This window comes from Rousettus aegyptiacus, unplaced genomic scaffold (assembly GCF_014176215.1).
Source record: "Rousettus aegyptiacus isolate mRouAeg1 unplaced genomic scaffold, mRouAeg1.p scaffold_m13_p_5, whole genome shotgun sequence".
NCBI classification, from domain to species: domain Eukaryota; kingdom Metazoa; phylum Chordata; class Mammalia; order Chiroptera; family Pteropodidae; genus Rousettus; species Rousettus aegyptiacus.
Window position 1 is genome coordinate 94833515 of NW_023416308.1, and position 23072 is coordinate 94856586.

The 23072-nt window shown below is 34.3% G+C and overlaps 1 protein-coding gene across 3 annotated transcripts in view; it reads left to right on the top strand.

The window, feature by feature from the left end:
* The window catches only part of BBOX1 (gamma-butyrobetaine hydroxylase 1), a 58151-nt gene extending 38819 nt beyond the window's left edge, over window positions 1–19332 (top strand). For 2 of the 3 annotated variants that reach the window (XM_016147421.2, XM_016147420.2), the window contains exons 5-8: window positions 8667–8772; window positions 13633–13829; window positions 18142–18308; window positions 18789–19332. In XM_016147421.2, the coding sequence (XP_016002907.1) occupies window positions 8667–8772; window positions 13633–13829; window positions 18142–18308; window positions 18789–18949 (631 nt within the window). In that variant the 3' untranslated portion in view covers window positions 18950–19332. The remainder of the gene's footprint in view (window positions 1–8666; window positions 8773–13632; window positions 13830–18141; window positions 18309–18788) is intronic. The other variant, XM_016147419.2, reaches the window with a different exon arrangement.
* The last annotated feature ends 3740 nt before the right edge of the window (window positions 19333–23072 follow it).

The following is a 23072-nucleotide window of genomic DNA, read 5'->3' on the forward strand; positions in this document are numbered from 1 at the left end:
AAAATGTAAATAAATGCTGTGAAACAGTTAGTTCCAGAAAGTCTAGGAAAGAATTGAGGACCCAATGCCCCAGAGCATCTGTATTGATTGCAGTATTACTCGGAGAGCTGCCCGTAGAACCAATAGGGAAACAGGATATAAGAACAGCTTCACTGCTGGATATTTGTAAGGGCGAAGTTGACCTAACCTTTCAAGTAATTTCCCAGAGCTCTATGATTCTCCTTAACTGAAAACTTACCCCTCTTTCTATAGGACTCTTTTAATACCTGTCATGCCCTTTGAGGCCTTTGGATAAAAACATTGCTGGAAAAATGTAAAAGGCTACCACTACTGTCTGGCTTTGTATCTGCATGAATGAGTGCCTTGCATTCAGACTTCACTGGATGAGTAAAATAATGTCAAACAGAAAATAGTGGGCTGTTTGTCAAATACACCATACAGTCCAGTTAAGAGTTAACAAAATTGCCCCAATAAACATAATTAAAAAAATAAAAGAGTTAACAAAATTGAAATGGCTTTAATGAGTATAAGTATACCTCTCTTTTAGCATTCACTGGATTTCTGCTAGCATTTCTATAAGCCAGCCCAGCAGCATTTCACACATTAGGTCATATTAGAGATTGAGGGTGTATGAGTGAAATATATTATTATTCCTTGGCATTTGGCCCCTTAGAAATTGCTACTACCATTAGCACTGCCTCCAAATATGACTTTGAAATAGCTATTTGCCTGATATATGTATTACCAGAAAATGTTTGTGAAGTGTGGGAGCTGAACAGTGAAAGAAAAGACAAGTTTACACATTTTGCTGAAGTTCTAGCCAAGAATTTGCTTAAGAAAACCACACAGCCCATCGTGAATAAAAATGGCTTCTGAGCTATGAAAAAAAAAAAAACTAAAAGCAATTCAGACTTGGGAAGAAAGCAAAGAAAATGTGTCTGAGTTCTAAATTTAGTTGTAATTCCATCCTACTTTGTAAGAAATTCACACTGGGATTTCTTAATGAGTTGTTTTAAGATTTACTACTAACCATAGTGTTTGAGTTGGGGCAGGGACCTTTAAAATGTGTTTTCTTAGGAGTCATAGGGTTTCCTAAAGCAGAGTAACAAGCTACGCGTTTTCGGCCATTGTGAACCCAGCTTATGTTATCAGCCAAGAGCTGGTCCCTGGGGTTCCCTTTGTAATATTAGGTTTCATAGTAATTAAAGTTGCTGCCAGCAAAACCACTTGAGTATGAGGTCATCTCATGAATGAAAGGAAAAATAACTTCTGTGTCTCATGCTCCTCTAGAAATCATTTGAAGAAATTTATGAGATACCCTAATAAGGCAGGTGCTTCTCTACAAGCCCTTTAAACCCCAATGACTCCTTGGTTATACTCTGTGCAGTCAGGACAGGCAGCTGTTATTGGGATGGGAAAAATAATTTTTTTATTAAGCACCTTTTATGTGCTTAGCATTGAGCTCAGTGTTTTACCATCATTATCCAGAATCTTCACAATCCTGGTAAGAATAATTATCTCCATTTTAAAGATAAGAAAGCTGAGGCAGAACAATCAGTCTGCAAACCCAGGTTTACTTGACTCAGTAGTCAGCAGTCTTTCCTTTACATGATGATACTGTAACAATTTGTTATTATCTAACATTCCTTCTATAGACCCTAATGCCATAATAATCTTGACTGTCAAATGTGGCTTCTACTCATATTTATAGTTCAAATGCTAGGGAATAATTTAGTGAGATCATATAGAAATTTCTTAAACTAAATCCGAATGACAGCACCAGAATATTAATTCCCTTCTCCCCTATTAAGTTCAATTATAGCCAACTGTTTATTATGCAAAGGGAAAATGATAATTGACAAAGAATCAAATAGTCATGAGAAGATAAAGTGTATATTTTAATCTTCCACATCGATAATCTAAACTAGAATCCATTCTTGTTTAGATTAAATAAATTAAGCACAATTAGATCTCCAACCCAAAAAATACCTCTAAATATGCTTAATGTGGAAATTATTGTTATTGTTATTACTTTGCAATGGTTTGCATTCTAAGTTTTTCATAACAAAGGCCTTTGGGACTTTCTTTGGAGCAAATTGCTATAACATTTTTCTATATATTATACAAGTAGTTATTTATTATCTTTCTATCATTATCCATCTCCATTTCTATTATTAGGAATATCATTAACTTTTAAAATAAATTTTTAAAATACACTTCTCATGATAAAATAAAATACAAATACAGAAAACTCACATAAAAGTATAGCTCGATGACTTGTTATTGTAAAGCAAACACTTTTAAACACCATCCAAGTCAAGAAATGAAACATTGCCAGCCACTCTAAAACCCATTCACATATCCCAACCAATCTAAACCTCTATTTCTTCCCCTAATGTGATAGCTTTCCTGAATTTTATGGTATTCATCACCTCATTTTCCTGTTTTAAAGCATAATAATCCTAGTGTGTATCTCTTAGCACCACAGTTTGGTTTCCCAACTTTTCTTTCTGTTTTTTTTTTTTTCTTTTGGTATCTGTTTCTTTTCTCTCCTACAATTAAACACTCCTAGTAAGTACAAATTTAGTAATCAGGACCAGTACTGTGTCAATGTATCACTAACTCACTTTAGTTGTCTGAAGCCCATTCTCTTGTAAATTCTTCAGGAAGGACTCATGGGAACAATATTCTCTGAATTCTTGCATGTTGACAGCAGTTTAAGGTTTTTATAACTAGAAAATCAACTTGGCTAAATATAAAATTCTTGGCTCACAGCATCTTTAATATGTACTATAATTTTATTAGTTATCTAATTTTCTCTTTCTTCTGAGTAATTTGATATTTTTTTACCTGGACACTTAAAAGATTTTTTTTTAAGACCAGAAATTCATTGGTTGCTCTGGGGCAATTTTAAAGGGAGTATATCATTTGGTCTTTTGGCATGCAGTTTCATTTTTTTTTAATTTCAAGAATTTCTTTTTTTGAATTATAGTTTTTAGTATTTGTGCTGTTCTTTACTTTGGGTTTCTTCTTTCAAAGATGTCAAATATGCATATATTAAATCATGTTTGCCTATTCTCTGAATTCGTTACTTTCTCTCAAATCCTTCTTATCTCTTCCTTTTTCTGACATTTAAATTTTTCTCCCTTATATCTTCTATTTATCCAAAGGCATTATCTATTATGCTTATTTGACCTTGCATTCCTTCTAGTTTAGTCTTAACTTTTTTAATGATTTTTAAATTTTTTTCCCTGAATATATCATCCAGGTTTGATTCTCATGTAGATTATTCTTTCATATATTATTCCGTTTATTAAAGTTTTTTTGTTCATTAGAAGTAGATATAAAAACAGAAGTTAGAAATAGAAAAAAATATTTTCTGATATGTAGTCTGTAGGTGTGCTATTGTGATATTCTCTTTTTTTTCCTTAACATATCTATGACACTAGAACTTAATCGTTTTATGTTGCTGATTTTTATGTGAAATTTGCTTTCTTCAGATATTATTTAGAAATCTTTTGTAACTTACAGTTTTAACCTATATTTCAAAACTATGGCTGATAACATTCTAAGATCTCCTGGTTCCTTTGCTTTATTTTTACCTAGGCCTTTTTCTTTTGTCCCTGTAATGCTCAGTTTGGAGTCTGTTTCTCAGAAGGAAGTTTTATCATGGAAGGGAGTTTGGTAAATTTTTAAGAGTTTATGGGGCCTTTCCATGGATGGACTTCTTATACTCAGCTGTACTGAAAAGTGAAAATCCCCTTTCCAGTTGAACTGCCCTTCTCAAATTGCCCTACCTCACATTCCGGTAAATATATTAGTGATTTCGGAATTTTTCACATCCTTCAGGTACCTAGCTGCTTCCCTCTCCTTTCTCCTACACACTTGCTCATACCCCACATTATGGCTTTGGCAGGTTTATCTCTATACCCACTCATTTGGGGAGTTCACGGAAATATCGTGTCATCTAATTTTGATTAAATGTTGTCCATGAATTTTTGGGTGTACACACTAGATGTTTTGTAGGCAATATTCAAAGAAATTAAAAGCTATGCCACCACGATAACCTTAGAATTTCCCTTATTTACTTGTTTACTTTGCATCTTTATGTATCATAGAGATTTCCATATTAGTTTAATAGACTAAGTATGATATTAGATGTCAGAAAAGTTACTGTTATTTTTGTAGTTTGCATTTGGGATATTAATTCTCACATAAAAAATGGTATAAAAATTTTAATATTCAAAAATAAATGCAATGTAAATGTGTGTCCATAATACAAGTAGAACTGAAAATATGACTTTTTAAAACATAATTCTATCAATTTTGTCAAGCATTGTTTACAAACAAGCATAACCCTCTTGCTAGAAATAAGGCAACAACAATAATTGATGGCTAAAGTATTAATGGATTAAATAGACTTATAATATATATCTTAGGCTAAAATTAAAGTTAATAGTCAGACAATCAGGAAAATAACACAATTCACTATTCTAGAGTCCATGTTCTCAATTAATAAACATTTTTGATAGAGGATTAATTGCTATGAGATAAAGAATGTTCGAACTCAGTTCCCTAATGTAACAAAATATTTTTCTAAGACTTTACAGGATAATAAGAAAAGCAGAAATTTGAAAAGGAACCAAGAATAAACAGAGGAAACCCTCTCCACTCCAGCCCAAACTGAACTTCTCTTACTCCTCTTAGGCTATGTTCTCTCTCTCCATTGGGCCTTCTAACATGCTATTACTTCTTCCTACAATGACTTTTACTTTTCTAGGCAAATTCTATTCAATCTTCAGGCTGCATTTAATCTTCACTTCTTCACACTCATAACAGCTTGTACTTTAGCTTTGGAAAATAAATCATACTAATTTGTCTTCCCTACAGACTGTAAGTTTCAAGAGGTACAAGTTTGTTTTATTCTATTCTGCACCCTCAGTTCCTGGCCCATTGTATGTGTCTAATAAATGATAATGGGAAAATAAATGTCTGGAGCTCTGGTGAGTGATTGCTTCTGGGAAGTCATATGTGAATATGTTACAACTGTAGTTAGAAATAACATGCAAACTGATATTCCTTTGGATGGCTGACTATAAAAATTTTTGTTAATTTAGCTAGAAGATTCTTTTCCAAGTTAAAATTTAAAAAAAAAATAAAATGTGAAGCATTATGTTTTCAGTCCAATGGGTTAGGTAATGATGTTCAAAAGAAGGTATTCTTCCATAATCTGCAAGAAGAGCTTACAGCAGGTCAACTGGGGGTCGTAGCTGCTGGTGATAATAAATCCAAGTGGCAGATGTAGCACATCTTTTCATATAAGTAGTACTTCAGAAAAGGCAAAGATTACAGATAAATCCAGCATGATTTTCCAAGTGCGAGCCACTAACCAAAAGAGTATAAAATCTATCACCAAGGGTATAAAGGATAAATCTACAAAAACAACATTTAAGCATTTTATAAACACTGAAGTTTTCAAATTTGTGACAAAACACTATAAATATCATGAAATGTCATGATATCTATGACTGGATTTGGGTGAATCTAGTGAATTAACATTTAAGCCAAACCCATGAAATATTCTCTAAAACTCGTGATTTTAATGTACAGGAGCTTTTGACAAAACCCTTAAATAGATGAGAAAGAGATAAGGGAAACTTCTAATTAAATGTTGAAAATGACATGAATGGCTCAGTGGTTTTTTTGTTTGTTTGTTTTTAAGTAGCATCTTTATTCATTTAGCTTTGTTGAAAATTGCATCTTTGGCAAAAGCAGGATTATATGTAGCACAATACCAAGTCTATACCATTGGATTAAGATGCCTGCCTCTTTGGTTTTAGAAGAATCTGGCCCAGCACCTCTGCTTCACTCTTGACAATTTTTGATAATCTGCTTGAGTTGTTGCCTTACGTAGAACAACTTTAGAATGTGTCTCTAATGAGAGGTGCATGTAAGTACACCTTTATCTCACTAAAGCTCCACAAGAGGGCTTTTGAAAAATGGTTTCTACACAGGCCGCTGGATCATGTTTGCATTTATTTCTGCTGCGTTTCATTGGAGATTTGGATCTGGGAAGGTTAAATGAAAACTTAGAGTCTTAGACAATCAGCAGGAGCCTTCTCAGCATGATTTATTTCTATAAGGATGTAGAAAAGTAGACCAAATGACATTTCTAGGATTTTTCCAGACTTATGCTAAAACTATTAGGAGAATGTTTTATGATTGGAATTGGCTCACTCCTTTCCTGGGATTTATCATCATCCATGAGCACAGACTTTTAGACTATACATCTCATACCGTGCCTAAGATACTTTAGGGCTAAAAAATGTTGATCATCCCCTGCCAGTTAGTTCAGAGAGCTGAAGAACTGCTCTGATGAAGCCAAATCATAGGCTCCATTCCTGTAGAAGTGAGTTAATGTTAAACAAAGAGAGCTGTTCCCTGGCTAAAGCTTGCGCCTTGAATCTCAGCCAGCTCTTGGCTGTAGCAAAACTCAGTTAATTAACCCTTGATCGTAGGAGAAACCAGGAAAGACAACGTAGGTGAATCAATGCAAAACCATCATCACTCTTGAAAAGAAAATCTAAATATAGTCATTTCCTACTGACAGTTTCAACAGCATCATCTTCTTAGTCAAAAGTTATTATATATTCCACAACTTAAAGTTACTTTTTTGTCTCCTTAAATCCCTTCCTATGTGTTTATTCTTGGAATGCTGATGTTGACAGCAGTCTTTATCTGTATTATATATGGGATTTGGAGTGGCATGAACTTTATAGAGAACATGTATTTCTTGGCTATAGTCACTAAATGTAATGGATTGCCTGACTCATACTTGAAATGAGCTGCAGCAGGCTGTATATACTCCTTTTCTCTTTTCACTGGGTCTCTTTTCAGTTCATGGTCACATGTGGATAGCTCTTTAACCTTTACTAAAACATATACCAGGCTTTCCATCCTGAATTTAAATGAGGAAAAAAAAATCAGAGCAAAGTAGCTAGTTTTATCCTCAACCCCAGAGAATGGGGGAAGAAACACTACCTTTTCTTCAAATTCCTCTGCCTAAAATACATCTCTCAGAAATTCACAGTTTTCCTTTCCTGATTTTATTCAGGTTTCTATGAAAATTTCCAGCTCTTTCTAAAAGAGCACTTCCCAAAGCATCATCTCTGTCATGATATTCTTCTGACCTCCAATTCTTATCTTCTTACCTTGCTTTATTTTCTTAATAGCACTTATCTCTATGTGATGTTAGATTTGGTAATTTGTCTTTTTTGTTTCCTGCTCTATCTCTAAAGCAAAAACAATACCTGGAATAGAATAGGTATTCAATATATATTTATCAATAAATAATGTGATAATTGTGAACATAAATAAATAAATAGATATTACTATATATATATATATATATATATATATATATATATATATATATAAAATATATAGTGACTTTTCTTTCAAAACAGCTTTGGTTCATTTGGAAACACAACTTCCTTCCAATTACCCATTGTCTCAGACTTCTGAGGGAAAAGCTTTACAAAATCTGAATAATGGTTTCTTTTCTTGTCACAGAGTTGCAAGTAATCCCTAGTTCTTTTGTTAATTAACATCTTTTAACTTTTAAGCCAAGTTACATTTTTTTGATAAAACAGATAAAAATTGGCATAACACAAAATTAACCATTTTAAAGTGTACAGTTCTGGGTCATTTATTCCAATAACAATGTTTTCAAACAATTATTTCTACCTAGTTTTAATACATTTTCATCAATAATTTTTTTAACTAGTTAGGCATCTTGGAGGGGTAGAAAACTAATCCATTACATTGCCAAATACTAAATAATGGGAAATAATCAAGCATTTATCTCATTATTCCTATGTAGATATTGTATGGGGTAACCAAATAGTAGATGAGGGAAAGCGGATCTTTTAAAATATTTTTCAACTGATAAATAAAAAGAAATTATTCTTTTGTATTTCACTCTTTGGGACTCCTAGTGAATTGATGGACATAGCTGTGAGCAAACATCACAAAGAGAAAAAAATCCAGACATTCTGTATCTTGTAATAAAATAATGCCATCTAAGTTTTGCCAAGAATTGAGTCTGTCCAAGGCCCTACATTTAGCTGCCAATTTCCCAGAAACACAGAGGATGGGGGAACATGTTAAACTATACTATGACTATGCAAAATGGGAAGAAACTTTTTAATAGGTAAGAAGTTTTAATTTAGAGTAATGGAAATGTTTTGAAACTAGATAGATAGAGGTGGTGACTACCAAAATTTAAAGGTATTAAATGCCACTGAATCATTTATTTTAAAATGGTTGGTTTTATGTTATGTGAATTTCACCTCAATAAATTATTTATAAAAAAGCACTACAGCTATGAAAAAACATAATCTCCAATTTCACATATACCTCTTTATAAACTGTAGGCTAGACAGATGTATCCTAATTTGGAGAGGAAAAGAGCAGTGAGGAGATGCTAATTCGGAATGGTTACTTTAGACAAAAAAAAGTCAGCATATCTTTCTTGGCTGATGGTCATTAAGGTAATTATTTCATAAAATGAAGTTTCCATTTCCCCCATGTATCAAGTTCATTCTGACACATTTCCTCTGGCTTAGAAAGAGCCTGTTTAAACATATGTTTCTTGTATTTTACAGACATACTTGGCAAGTGCAAGACAAAATCAACGCAAACAATGTAGCTTACACAACTGGGAAGCTAAGTTTTCACACTGATTATCCAGCCCTCCATCATCCACCTGGGGTAAGGTGAGCTTCAAAATATTTTCCATAAGGCAGGCCAAGGACCAATATCCTATATTTTGAGCCTAGAAAATTATATGTTTCACTAGTTAATTTATCTTACGTAGATATTTCTTCAAACACAATCCAAACTCACAAGATCTCTGTACCTAAATCCTAAATAGCTTCACATTCCCAAGGGATAGAAGAATTTCATGTATGTTTTTTTAAAAATTTTTGTTTCTTCCTGGAAATAACCACTGGCACTTTTGCTTTGCAAATACATTTAACCACAGCGGTACATTTTGAGGTCCTTTTGCACATTTACAATTCCCAGGAGAATTTAAAAAAGGTCAAAGAAAACAAGGGAACATAAGGGAACATAATGTAGGATTTTTCCTACAAAGTCACATGGCCATCATTCATATTAATTAACTATTATTGCAAAACAAACAAACAAACAAAAAACACCACTCCATAACTAAATGACTTAAAGGAACATTTACTTAGGTCATGCTTTTATGTTTGGGCTGCCTCCATCTATCTGGGCAGTTCTGCTACTGCTGAGTTGGCTAGGGGCTAGTTAACCTAGGTAGTAGCTGGGATGGCTGTCCCTGCTCCACTTGATCTATCTTTTCAGCTGGCTATCCCAGACTTATGCATGTGGCAGCTGACAAAGTTTCCAGGGAACAAGCCAAAATATACAAGGCCCCTCAAGACTTAAGGTAGTGATAGACACAATGTCACTTCTGCCATATTTTACTTATCTATTTATTTTTTTGGTCAAAGCAAGTCATAAGTTTTGGTCAGATTCAAGAGATGAGGAAGTAGAGACCACCTTTTATGGGAAAAACTGCAAAGGCATACTACAAGGGGTCTGAATTCAAGAAGCAGAATAGCTCTGTCTATGTTTGGAAACTATCTGCTCTCCAGTCAAGATTTATTGTCAAGGAAGGAAATGTTGGACATGGAACCACAAATCCTCCAGAATTTCTAGGAGGACCCTCATTTTATAAAACCAGCAACATTTTACAAAAGCATTGTTTTTGCTAAACCAAGAAACAAATAATCAGAAAGCTACCTTTGAAAGGATATTTTGTTCCTATTTTTAGAGTTAAATGGGACTAAATGAAATAACTACACAGAAATTTATATCTTTAAAGATAAATAGACGGAGAAATTTGGAATTATTCTCTAGTTAATGAAGATAAGATAGATGAAAATGAAAATTACTCAGTTTTTTCCATCATGCTGACGGAACAAGTTTTTCCTGTGCCCTCATTTTTATCTATTGTCCTCACCAGTACTAACTAAGCTGGTCTAGTTAAATTTTAAATTAATTAAATTTTAAATTGACTTCACATTTTAAATTATTTTGTTGATTGTAAAATACCAGATGATTTCTTTGAACTAAATAATGACAGTGAAATGACTGCCATAGTAATTTTTGGAGATGGGGTTTGGGGGAGGAAAAGATACACAATGTGATTTACTCTAATTGTGGTCCAAAAATTTTCTAAAACATTATAAGGTTAAAAGCCAAAATAATCAGCTCAGTTTATCTGCTAAATATAGTTGGAAAGTTATATGGAATAAAGTTTTTAAAATTAGACCAGAAAACTAAAGCTTCTATTTGAATTTTTAAATTATCTGCTGGTTTTTTGTTTGTTTGCTTGTTTGTTTGTTTGTTTTAATGAGTTCAGGTTTTGTTTCTGGGTTAAAATTGAAAGCTTATAGTAAAGTGATTAAATGACTTCATAAATATTCCTAAAGTATAGTATAGTCCTTGACATTTTCATAGCATTTTGTAATCTTTCAAAGCATTTTTACTTACATTACTTTATCTGATCTCTCAGCATTCCTTTAAGGTAAAACAGGATGGATCATGTCTTTTTATGTCCAATGAGGAAATACACACAGCAAAGTTAAATACTTTCACGAGGTGACATCTGATTAACAGGGAGTTTGGAAGTGAATCCAGGACTCAATCTAGCTTTTTCACCACACCATACTGGTCTTGAGTTGGACTTTCTAATTTCCAAATTTATATAATGTGATGAATATTTATAGACATTGTCATATGTTAGAAACCCTTTAAATACAGCAACTGAATCTTATACTTTTCTGTATTTCAAGATTTAACCAAGGACCTTTCATGTAGTAGAGACTTAACTGACATGCTATCAAGAAGCAATGAAATGCCATAAAGTTGTACCTGTCTCCATCCGCAAATGAAACATCCAAAGCTACACGACTCAATAGGAGATTTTAAAAGATGATTCCTGAAATGTCTACATCCTAGTAAAAGAATAGTTAAAATATAGGCACCTCTTCATGTTATTGTTCAAGTTTCCATTTTGAATTTTTCAGGGGTTTTTGGCCCAAAGTTCAAGTGTTTTCATAACAAACAGAACAAGTCAATGTTCTTTTCAGTACAGACGAAATGATCTGGAAAAGTTACCTGCTGAGAATTCAGTTTGATCAATTTGGATCATATGGGTCAGGGACAAGGAAGCACATCTTTAATGAAACGCAGATGTTGCTTCGCTCACTTCTTTGTCTGGGCCAAAAGTCACATGCTGCCATAAAGTAACATTTAGAAAGAAAATGTTTTTAGTTCTGAATGACTTATATGAAATGAAGTTGGATTTTATACTCATCAAACATCTATTTACTTTTTGAATTAGCAGTGAAAGTGTTATCTGGCTCCATCATCTTTTTTCTTTCATAAGATTATATTAAAATATAAGTATATAACAGAAGATTATTACTTGGCCTTGCCATATGTAAAAGACATCAGATGACTTTTGTTAAAGATTTATATTTGAAATATTCTGTGACTTCATTATGGAAAATCTAAAAAACAAAATTAAAGAATATTGATTCTCCCAGAGACAATGTTATGCTATTGTTTTGCCTTCTTGGAGTTTGGCACATTAAGGCTGAGATTTTCATTTCATCTTCTTTTAATCCAGTTGCTTCACTCCTCAATGCCCTGGTGATGAGGTAGTTTCCTACAATGACTTGGTCAGCTTAGGCACATATTTTTTTGAGTTTAGAAAAATTAGCATCAGTTTAAGAGCTGAACAATTACCAACTTAGACCAGTTCTCTCCTAACATCAGAAAATAAGGCATCATCAATCTGAAGTGGAATTTTTAAGTTTACAAAGCGCATAGACACATACTACACAATACTGAATTATTAAGAGTACTGTAGAGAAATGTCTCTTTTTATAGGAAAGGAACTTGCTGTATGAAGATTTTAAGGCAAATAAACCAAAGTCTGAATACCAGTTTTACCACTCATTAGCTGAGATTTTACTAGCCAGACAATTTTTTTTCACCTCTGGGTATCAGTTTCTTCACCTTTAAAATGGAGATAAATGTATCAAATTCTAAAGAACATAGCGAAGGATTAGTAAGTGTGCATGACACAATCATAATTTGAGAATAAGTATGTATAAAATTTAAAACATTGAAAAAATTAATGCAGTTTTAAAAGGGTGGCAGGATTTGTGTTCTAGACCTGCATTATTTAATATAGTAGCCACAAATGACTATTTAAATTTTAATTTAAATTACTTATGTTTTGAAAAAAACCTAAAATTCAGTTCCTCAGTTATTCTAACCATATTTCAAATACACAATAGCCATGTGGGACTATTGATGACGATATAGGGCAGCGTAGAACATTTCCACCATTGCAGAAAGTTCTAATGAACTGCACTGTTCTAAGCAATCTATGGAAATGAGCAAGCTATATGGATGTTTTTCTCACTCATATTGATATCCCCCTAGTCTAGGCCTTTGATCGTATTGCCTCTTCCTTTCTGCAAGAACTGTGAGACATTGGTTTTGATTTTTATTTCACTCGGTAAGAATAAGATTGTCACAGCTGCATAGTGTTAGTTTTTTCAAGCAGGAAATTGGGGCCTAAATTTAGGTATTCAAAATCACTCACCCATGCTGACTTACCAAAAGGAGTCATATAACCAAGGAAAACAAACAAACTCCACTCGAGAAATATTTTTAAAATTTTACTATGTTTGCTTTTCAAACTGAAATAATATTAAACATTTTCCCCTAAATCATAGTAAAAACACCTAACACTAGCCTTTTGGTTTCGCATACCCAGTGTTTCTTGGGTTTATCTCTCCTCATAGCCCCACCCTACCTTATTCCCTTCTTATCCTTACATCTGAACTACTGCATTAGACTCCCAAGTAGTTACTCTCTCACTAGGTCCCCCTTAAGAAAACTTATCCCATGTAGCACCACTGGACTAATAGTCAAAATTCAATTTTGACTTCTATATTCAAAAGCCTTTAATGATTCTCCTCTGTACACTAGAGAAAGCCCAAAATCCTTCATCTGACATTTAAGACTCTCCATGATGAGGTTCCAAATTACCTTTCCAACTGGATCTACTATTCACAGGTGTGACCCTCTACTGCAGCCAAACTTTTTGATATACCCTGACATGTGCATTTCATCATTGCCACCTGATTTGCTGTCTCCATTCTATTTGATTCAAAATCTTATCCTTCCTCCTTTACCCAGATAAAATTCCACCTCCTTCATAAAGCCAACATCAACATATAAATGCTCCATCATGAAGTGCTCATGCAGCTGTTATCTGTGCCTTCATTTACTAATGAACATTATTATGCCTGTGCTCATGTCTTCAGTTATAACAAGGTCTGAATCATAAAATGTTAAGTACAAGCTACTTTTTCTCCCTACTCGTTCGTTCTCTGCTACACAAAGACAGGTGAAAAAGGTTTGTCAATTTTGGTGCATCCATATCCTTCTGTATCTTTCTTTAACACAGTGTCAGAATACGTAAGTGTATGTCATTTTCAAACATATTTCTCTTTATAGGTTCAGCTTCTGCACTGCATAAAACAAACTGTCACTGGGGGTGAATCAGAAATTGTAGACGGATTTAATGTGTGCCGAAAGCTCAAGGAAAAAAATCCGCAAGCATTTCAGATTTTGTCCTCCACTTTTGTGGACTTCACAGATATTGGAGTGGATTACTGCGATTACTCTGTACAATCCAAACACAAAATTATAGAGTAAGTGCTATTTATAAATTTCTCACAGCAATAAAACAGTTGAGAGTAAAAATGTCATGAACCTAAAGCTTAAACTGTAGAAAGCTTCTATTAACTCCAGAGTTTTACTTTTTATTAACACTTTAATCCAATTTTAAAAGGGAAGATAAAGAAAAACTTTTCACCATAAAAAGTTCTTTATCAAATTTCATAAAATCTCTATTCTTAATATGAGAAATAGCTAAGACTTCATGTCCACTTAATTTTTAAAATATAGATTCTATGTAGTTATAACCAGTGTGATTGTACCAGTCAGAAGTGAAAGAATCTAACACAAATTAAATCCAGGAGGTAAACGATGTTGTCTGAAATTGATCTCTTTTTACTTCGCCTCTTGGCTTTACCATCCTATGTGTTGGCTACATTTTCAAAGATAATCAATGGAAGCTCCAAGTTTTCATTATCCTTAGAGCTGGTAATTACAGCACACTAAAAGTACTTATTTGTAAATAGCTACAACAAAGCTGAATGATTCACTGCCCAATTTGTGTCCAAGTGTATCCTCAAGGCAATCACTGTAGACAAAATGTCAGACAATTCTGATTGGCCATTCCTGGATCATATGTTCATCTCTGGAGCAAAGTCAGCCTCATCCGAACCACACAGGCTAAGAATGAAACAGGGATGTCTCCCCAAACTGATGCCAACAAAAATCATCTGTTCCCTACAAAGAACATTTTGTGTTTTCTTCTCATTTGATAATTACTTGTTCATAATTTTTTAAGTATCTATGAAGGCCATAAATTTATCCTTTAATTTGAGAATTATAGTGTGTTTCTAGGACATGGTTTATTTAATTATCACTCAGTTGATGCAATTTGGGGTGTTTCCAATTTTAGAAGTGAGTTGTATTCTTTCAGGAGAAATAGCCAAATAATATGAAAATAAACACATTTAATTAATCTTTAAATCCTGTGTGTACTCATTCAGTTTTCTGATATACATATAGAGCCTTTGTTTATTCATTCAACAAATATTTTTTGAGGCCAGTCCTATTTCTGATGCATGGGATATGTCAGTGAACAAAAGAAAGATCCATTTAACAAATGAGTAAATTATAGTGAATGTTAAAACATTTGTAAGTGCTTAATAAAAAAAGGAAAAATAGGGCAGAATAAGGGGAATCTGTAGAGCTGAAGACTTAAAAAGGATGGAACTTACATCATTAAATAATGTGATGAGGAAAAGTTTTACTGAGAAAGTGATATTTGAGCAAAAACTTAAATTAGGAAGATTGCTCAGGAGATAAGCAGTTTCCAAAAACAGCTAGAGCAGAGGTCCTAAGAAGGCCCTAAAAAACATGTTTGGTGTGTTCAAAGAAAGCAAGGAGGGAGACCACCTAGGAAGACCAGGTGCTGTAGACATAAAAAAAAAAAAAGAAAGAAAGAAAAGAAAAGTAAAAAAGAAAGCAAGGAGGCCAGTGTGGAACTGAGTATTAAGAGAGGAAAGCCAAATGGGGATCAATTCATGTAGAGCCTTGTTAGCTAACGTAAGATTGTTGGCTTTCGCTCTTAATGAAATAGGGAGCCGCTGCAAGATTTTGACAAGAAGAGAGACACTCATATAAATTTATTTACATTTTAAATGGATCATCCTGGCTGCTGTGCTAAATGGGGTATAGAAAAGCAACAACAGGAACAGGAAGACTAGTTAGGAAGTTACTGCAGGACGTCACATGAGAGAAGACGATGCCTTGAAAATGAGTGGTCCACATGGTAATAGGGGGCAGTGTGGAGAAGTGTTCCTTTTCAGATATATTTTGTAGGTCAAAACAGTGTGTTTTCCTGACAGATTGGATAAAGGTTGTGAGAGAAGGCAAACATCAGAAATATATTCTAGTTCAGAATAACGTTCTCTGAGAGATTGGTCATTGAGGTGGAAGACTAACTCTTAGATTCCCAGTTTTAATATAACAGTTTTTACTATTCAAAAATTACCTTAAAAACCCATGAAAAACTGTAATTTTGTTCTAACACAATAGGGTTACTGATTCTTCAAAGCTAGTGAACAGAGGCAAAAAAAAAAAAAGTTTACTTACTGAGATTAACTAAATGTTCACCATCTGATTCCTCATTTAGCTTTGTTACTTTTGTATTAAAATTCCAAAATTTGCCTATTTTCAAGGCCTCAGGGACATCTCTAGAAAATATCAAATGGTTAACATCAATCCACTTCAAAATTTATTTTTAACATCAGGAGATGAAACAAAGAGGAATTTCAACTCATTGAGGGCCTTGGTCTCCTGTGTGTTTGTGTTTATTTCTTTTTCTTTGTGATAACTTTTTAATTGTTTTTGAGATGCTTATCTCCTATCTAGTACAAAAAGATCTTGGAGGCTTTGACAGAGTTAGGTATAATACAGTACAATAAAAAATAAACAAATGAAGAAACTCAAACAAAGATAATAATGGTGAGATTAAGTATAGCAGTGCTTTTTAGTGATTCCAAATTCAATCACGTGAATGCAACCCTTTCCCTTATTAATGGGGGGATCTTGGTGAAGTGACTTATACTTGCTAAGCCATCATAAAAGGGGGAGTAATATTAATATTTACCACATATAATCAAGGTAGGAATTAGATATAATAAATGGATGTCCCCTCTGACTCAGAAAGGGCAAAATAAATTTTAGCTAGCTATGTTTTCCATAAAGTTCAACACATTTACTGGTGATAGATTCTAATTTCAGCTCTGAGTTTCTAGAGAGCAAAGCAAGGAGGGAACATATTTAACTTGCAAGATTCAAGATGTTTCTCAAGTCTGGAATAAGTTTTTATTACAGATTCTCATAAAATGAGATGTAGGGGGAAACCCATAGTAACATTCCCACAACAAATTCAAGAAGTTCCATCAAACATCACATCTCTCGATAAAACATAATGTTATAACGAATAAAGAGTATTCACAGCACCAACTCTGATTGTAGGAGGTGATTCAATGGTCTTTTGATTGCGTTCTTTTGTTGGCATCACTGATGATGATTTGCTTTTGCCATTTTGAAGTCACCGTGTTGTTGGTTTATGTTCAAATGTTTGTCCTTAATGTATAGCTAATATATAGCCAGTTATTTCTTATTTTGTGGGGGAGAGGGGTTGTCCTTTCTCATCCTATAGCCTGCATTGGGACCTTTCTTTTATTCCATTGTTACATACAGAATTTCCTTCTTGTTCAGATTCAGTTTTGCATTTTAGATTGCTCTGCAAGATGCCAGCCACTTGTAACACTTTTCAGCCCTCAAAATAATACTTTCTCTAGACCTCATAATTAATTTGCTTGCTATTTCCCCTCATGTCATTGTTGAGGATGCTAAATAATAAACTTGGGCCTTGTTTTCTCAGGTAGAAATTTAATACCAGGTGAAAGGAGACAGAAACCGAGAGAGAGAAACAACGAGACAGAAAGGGAATTGATTATTTTTGCCTATATTTGTGAACTCTTGGAAATGGAAGCTTGATACGATGTACCATGGGGCACACACTTCTGATTTAATTTGATTAATGGATCACAAAGTTTCTGTCACTGATATATAAGGATACACGCATGGACTCTAAAAGAGAGAGCTCATAACTACCATAACCATTATCATTAAGAAATTATAGTGTTAGGGGGGAAAAACAGATCACCAGAGTGGCTAGAATGGAAGACCGCCAAGAAGTTTCAAAGTCATGATATTCTTGTGACTGACATAAAGGACGGCACAAAAGGTGCCATGGATAGATCCAAAGAATGTACCTTGGGCTAGACTCTCCTCTGTTCCTCACTTTCTCCATCTGTAAACTAGGGATTGAATTAGAAGAGTGTATTTCAAACTTAAAAATAAAAACAAAAACAAAAAACAAATCTTTCTTTCTAATAATGCTCAAAAAAAAAATCATACTTAAAACCCCAATAGATGAAACATAGTGATTGGCCTACAGAGTTATAAAAATATTTTGATACGTAAAATCTATTGTTTCAAAGAATGAAGAATGAATTCTCTTCCCTAAACATAAAAACTTTTTAACTGGCATCTCTCAGTAACATTTATTTTAAACTAATTTGAATCATTCTGGCACTTAGGTAGCAAGATTTCAAAAAATACTTGCTAGATGAATAAATGAAACAATAAATGAATACACTGCATCACACATAACCTTAATGTCTTCTGTACGTGTGTTTAGATTCTTTAATACTGTATTTCACGAATACCTTCCAAGACAAATTGACCCCTTGAAATGTAAATAGATGCTTTGTGACTTTTATATTTTAACTTTTTCTCTTTTAAAAAAAATAGATTAGATGATAAAGGCCAAGTGGTTCGCATCAACTTCAATAATGCAACTAGAGACACAATATTTGATGTACCTGTCGAAAGAGTTCAGCCTTTTTATGCTGCTCTGAAGGATTTTGTTGACCTCATGAATTGTAAAGAATCCAAGTTTACTTTCAAGATGAATCCAGGTCAGTGAACATATTTTCTCAAACAACTGAAGGGCTATATTATTTTCGGCCTTAACCATTTAGAGCAATATTTGGAACAGTTTTTCTCAAATATGGCATGTGGAACAGATAACAGTAGAATCTTGGTGAGTAACCAATTAATTTCAAGAGTAGATTCCTGGCCCTTGTCCCTGTTCTATTGACGCTCCAGATTTTAAAATATTCATTTTTAACAAACTCCTAGGTAATCCATAAGTAAGAATTATAAAGGTGTCTACAGGATCCTGCCAGGCTGTGTAGTTTAAATGTCACAAGGTCTAAAGCTGTTTGCATCCAGTGGCTTGATTCATGTGAAAAGTAAATGTACACTTTTATATAAAGAAATAAACATACTGTTTCTTGATGCAAGCTAAGTAACAATGATGTTTTGCATTTTGTACTTTCTAGCTCTGCAAATATTAAACACATGATTACTCATATTGAAAAAAATCTTTTGTCTAGGTGATGTGATTACCTTTGATAACTGGCGCTTACTTCATGGTCGACGTAGCTATGAAGCAGGAACTGAGATATCCCGCCATCTAGAAGGAGCTTACGCTGACTGGGACATGGTAATGTCCAGGCTTCGTATCTTACGTCAGAGTGTTCAGAATAGAAACTGAATCTCCTAACTATAATTTCAGTAAGATTCCAATGACAGCATTTGTAAGATATGCAAGGTTACTTGTCTTCACAGACCATGATCCAGTTCATTGTCGTATTAATTTCTTTAACATTGAACATGTCACCTTTCTCACAAGAATTTTCTTTGTAACCATTTAGAATGCCAGCTCTTTAGATGTGGTATCATTGTTCTCTTTTTTCCAAACAAAACATCCCTTCTGGCCTATTGCATGTATGATCTAATTTTTTCCCTATATATGAGAGTTGCCAGAATGCCTATGAATAGTTTTGTATCAAATAAAACTTTTCTTCAGATAACGCCTATTTTAAAGAAAGCTTTTGTTTCTAATAAAGCTGTGTTTCAAATAAAATTTGTCTAATGTAAAACATGTTTCCGCTCTGTTGCCTAAGGTCTCATATTTCATGACTGCATGTGACTGTATCATGCCTGGGAAAAGTCTTCATGTTTTCAAAAATCTGTTCTATTCACTTTATTAAACAATTCTATTACCCAGATTTCCAGACTTCACCAACCTGGTGATCTCAGCATTTCCTTTAATACTTAAATTATGATACCAAACACAAGCATGCCAGATTAAGAGAAATTCTAGTCTCCCTCACTTTCTCATACCCCAAAGGAATACTCCCAAGGCCTGGATAGCTTACACCCACCCAAGAGTCAGTTCTCCTCATTCTTTGCCTTCAATTAACAACTGGGAAAGGTACAGCCAAGATGCCTGCAAACTTCATAAAGAGACACAATATCTGTTAACCCGTGAACAGATTCACCTGTAGGTCTTGGCTTCTTCTACAGCCACTGCCTTGTCCCCATTGGTAGAACACAGATGTCACTACCAGCCTTGGAAATTCCACTCCGGTTGAGCTCAGTCCCTTCCCTACTCCTGCCAAAAAGGGGAGCCTCAGCCCTATCATTTGCTGAAATCCTGGCAGTGTGTAGATTGTTAGTCCATATATCTTGGGCCCTAACCAAACCTCCTATTTTGAAAGTCTTGATCACTGCTACCACTGCAGAGCTCTACCTGTTTCCTTCAGATCAAATGAAAACACTACTTCCAACCATATTTTAACTTTTTCTTCACACTCATTGTGTCCATGGCACTGGGAGTCTGGATGGAGAGTGACAAGGCCACATCATCACGCCCCTCTGATTCTCTGACTCTGGCATTGAGTCCACTTCGCCAGCAAAGACTCCTCTTTCCCTTATAACACCATGCCTCTATAGGGACTTTATGGTCCTTTCCTATCCTCTGGTCTTGATGGGGATTATTATAGTATATTACATATGTGTGATTCCTTTGAACTTCAAAAAAATGGATTGGGTTCTCCATCTCATCTGTCCTAAGACATTCTTAGAATGAAAACTGGTGTATTCAAAAGGGGCATGGCCTGATTCTCAGAGGCAGCGTTCAATACCTAAAAAATAATATTCTGGAGTGACTCTAGCTCCTTCCATTTATAACATCTAAACCCCAGGTACTTGCCCAGCTAATGTGACTTATTATACTTTCATTCACTCAGCAGATACTTATTGCATATTTAGTATATGCCAAGCACTCTGCTAGACTGAGGACACAGAAAGACTTGAGATGTACCTGTCCAGAGACTGGTAGGGAAACAGATAAGAAGATAGATGATGATGTGTTATGTTAACAGAATGGTTCATGGGAAGGCGAGCAAACTAAAATGGGGAAGAAAATGAAAGTTTCAGTCTGAGCTGAATGAGGGCTAAAAGTTTTCCAGGAAAAGATGGGGAAATGACTTTCCAAGTAGTCAAAGGGCAAAAGAGACATAGAGAAATGAGAGTGAACACAGAGCATGTGTTGCCACACAAATGAGAGAGAGAGAGTAGGTCATAACAGTGAGTTCTGGAATTGGATGCCTAGGCTCAAACTGTAACAATGATAATTACTTAACTCTTCTTTTAAGCCTCAGCTTTTCTATCTATAAATTAGACTAATAACAGTTTTCATCTCATTAACTTTTTATGAGTATTAAACAAAAGTTTATGTAAAGCATTATTTTCCCAAACTTCTCAGATGATAAAAGTCACCATGGTATCTTCAGGTGTGTATTTTTTCAATACAACTTCCCAGCCTCACTCCTTAAAGATTATGATTCAATGGATCTGGGATAAGGACCAGCAATTGTGTTTTTAATAAGCATCCCAGGTAATACATATCATCAGAGAAGTTTGGAAAATATTGATGTAAAGACTTTAGCACAGTTCCTAGCTTAGAATACGTACTCAATAGATGTTAACTATTATTAGGTATAATAACAGAGGTTGTAAAGAGAGAGGTTAGATTAGTGTTTGAAAAGATAAATGAAGCTGGAGACAGATATGGTGGCCAAGTCATGAAATGTCAAAAAGTATGTTTCACTAAAGAGTTGATGTTTAACCTTGAAAGCAGTGAGAAGCCATTTAAAGGTTTTTAAGCAATAAACTGCCTTGATCAGATATTCATTTTTTTAAAGATCTATCTGGCTTCATTATAGAGGGAATTGTAAATGAGAAAGACTATAGACCATAAATCCACTTATAAGGTTATAAATCTACTTACTGCAGGAAGCCAGATGAGAAGTTAAGAAGATTGAACTAGAATGTTGAGAGACAGAATGGAGATAGAAGACTAAATCTAGAAGACTTGATGCCCCACTGCACGTGAAGAATGAGGAAGATGTCTAGGATGTCTCCTAGGTATCTAGTTGGGAGAAATCACTGCTGATTCTGTTCTCAAGGAGAGAAGCAACAATAGCAGAAACAAACTTATGGTCAGGAAAGTGAATCCAGTTTTGAACAAACTAAACTTGCATTTCCCCTGAGCTATTTCTTTTGGCAGTTGAATATATATACACATGCAACTCAGGACAGAGACCTGTATTGGAGATCTACATTTGGAAAGTATATATATGGTAGATGAAATCATCACTTGTTTTGCTGGAGACATGCTGTGGTTGCGACAAAGGTTACAAGCCTTATAGTATAATGATAAACTAATGATATTGGCCTAGTATGTGGAATCAGTTACACTCTATATGTAAAGAATCAGTGGTGGCTTATATTCAAAATCAGCTAGACCTTTTACATATTATGTTTTGTTGCTAGAAGACAGCATTCCAAGCCAGCACCCTGTGGCCTGGCTGGTCCCTTCTCTGTTGAAAATTATTTCTGCCCTGGAAAGGAGAGACAGAAGGATTGGATACAGTTGCAACAATCTCTGAAGTATTATATAGGACATGACATATTATGAGCTATAGCAGATGGTGCTGACTAAAGATGATTAGATTTCCTGGATATAATAGTCTAAAGATTTGACTTTCCCCCAAACTCATAATAGATCTGATGTAACTTGGATTAGAATTTACCCCTATTTGGCAGTGAGGACTCATTATCTGTTCCATTTTTCTTATTCGACTTGGAGAATATTAACTTCTTGTCTAGTTAGTTGGAATAACTCCATGGGTCACCAGAATGACACGTCACAAAGTACCTTCACTAGCTTCTATTTCTCCCCCTAGCTGACCACTAAACAGTGAGTAAATAGATATCTACTAGATAGGTAGAAGGGATTTATGCAAAATAAAGAATTCTATGGAAAAACTGAGTGATACTGAAGGTAATTTCTCTGTTGAAGAATTTAAACTGAAAAACAGGAGACATTTTAAAAACAAAAATAGCTGTTTATGTCATCCTCAAAAAATATATCATTTTGACAATAAATCTGAACTAAAAGTCCTTGCAATTAAAATTTGATTTGGTTGGACTTATGGCGTAAAGCACACCTCTGGGCCTCTGAACATATTTTTTTAGCTGCCTAGAATAATCTTGCCTACTACCTTTTATGCCTAGAAATTTCCTCTCCCTCCAAAATTCAGCTTTAGTTTTACTTCCTCCATGAATCCTCCCCTCATTCTCTCAGTCAGGATAAGGGTCTGGTGAGAATATCATGCATTAATCAAATAATCAAAATTAAATAATTTTTATCTGTGGCAATAGAAGAAAAGTCCAAGAAGCAAAAAGAGCATAAAATACGAAGACAGGGCAAATCTGAGCAGGTGGATCTCAGGGAAGGCTTCCCTGAGGAAGTGATTTTTGAAGTA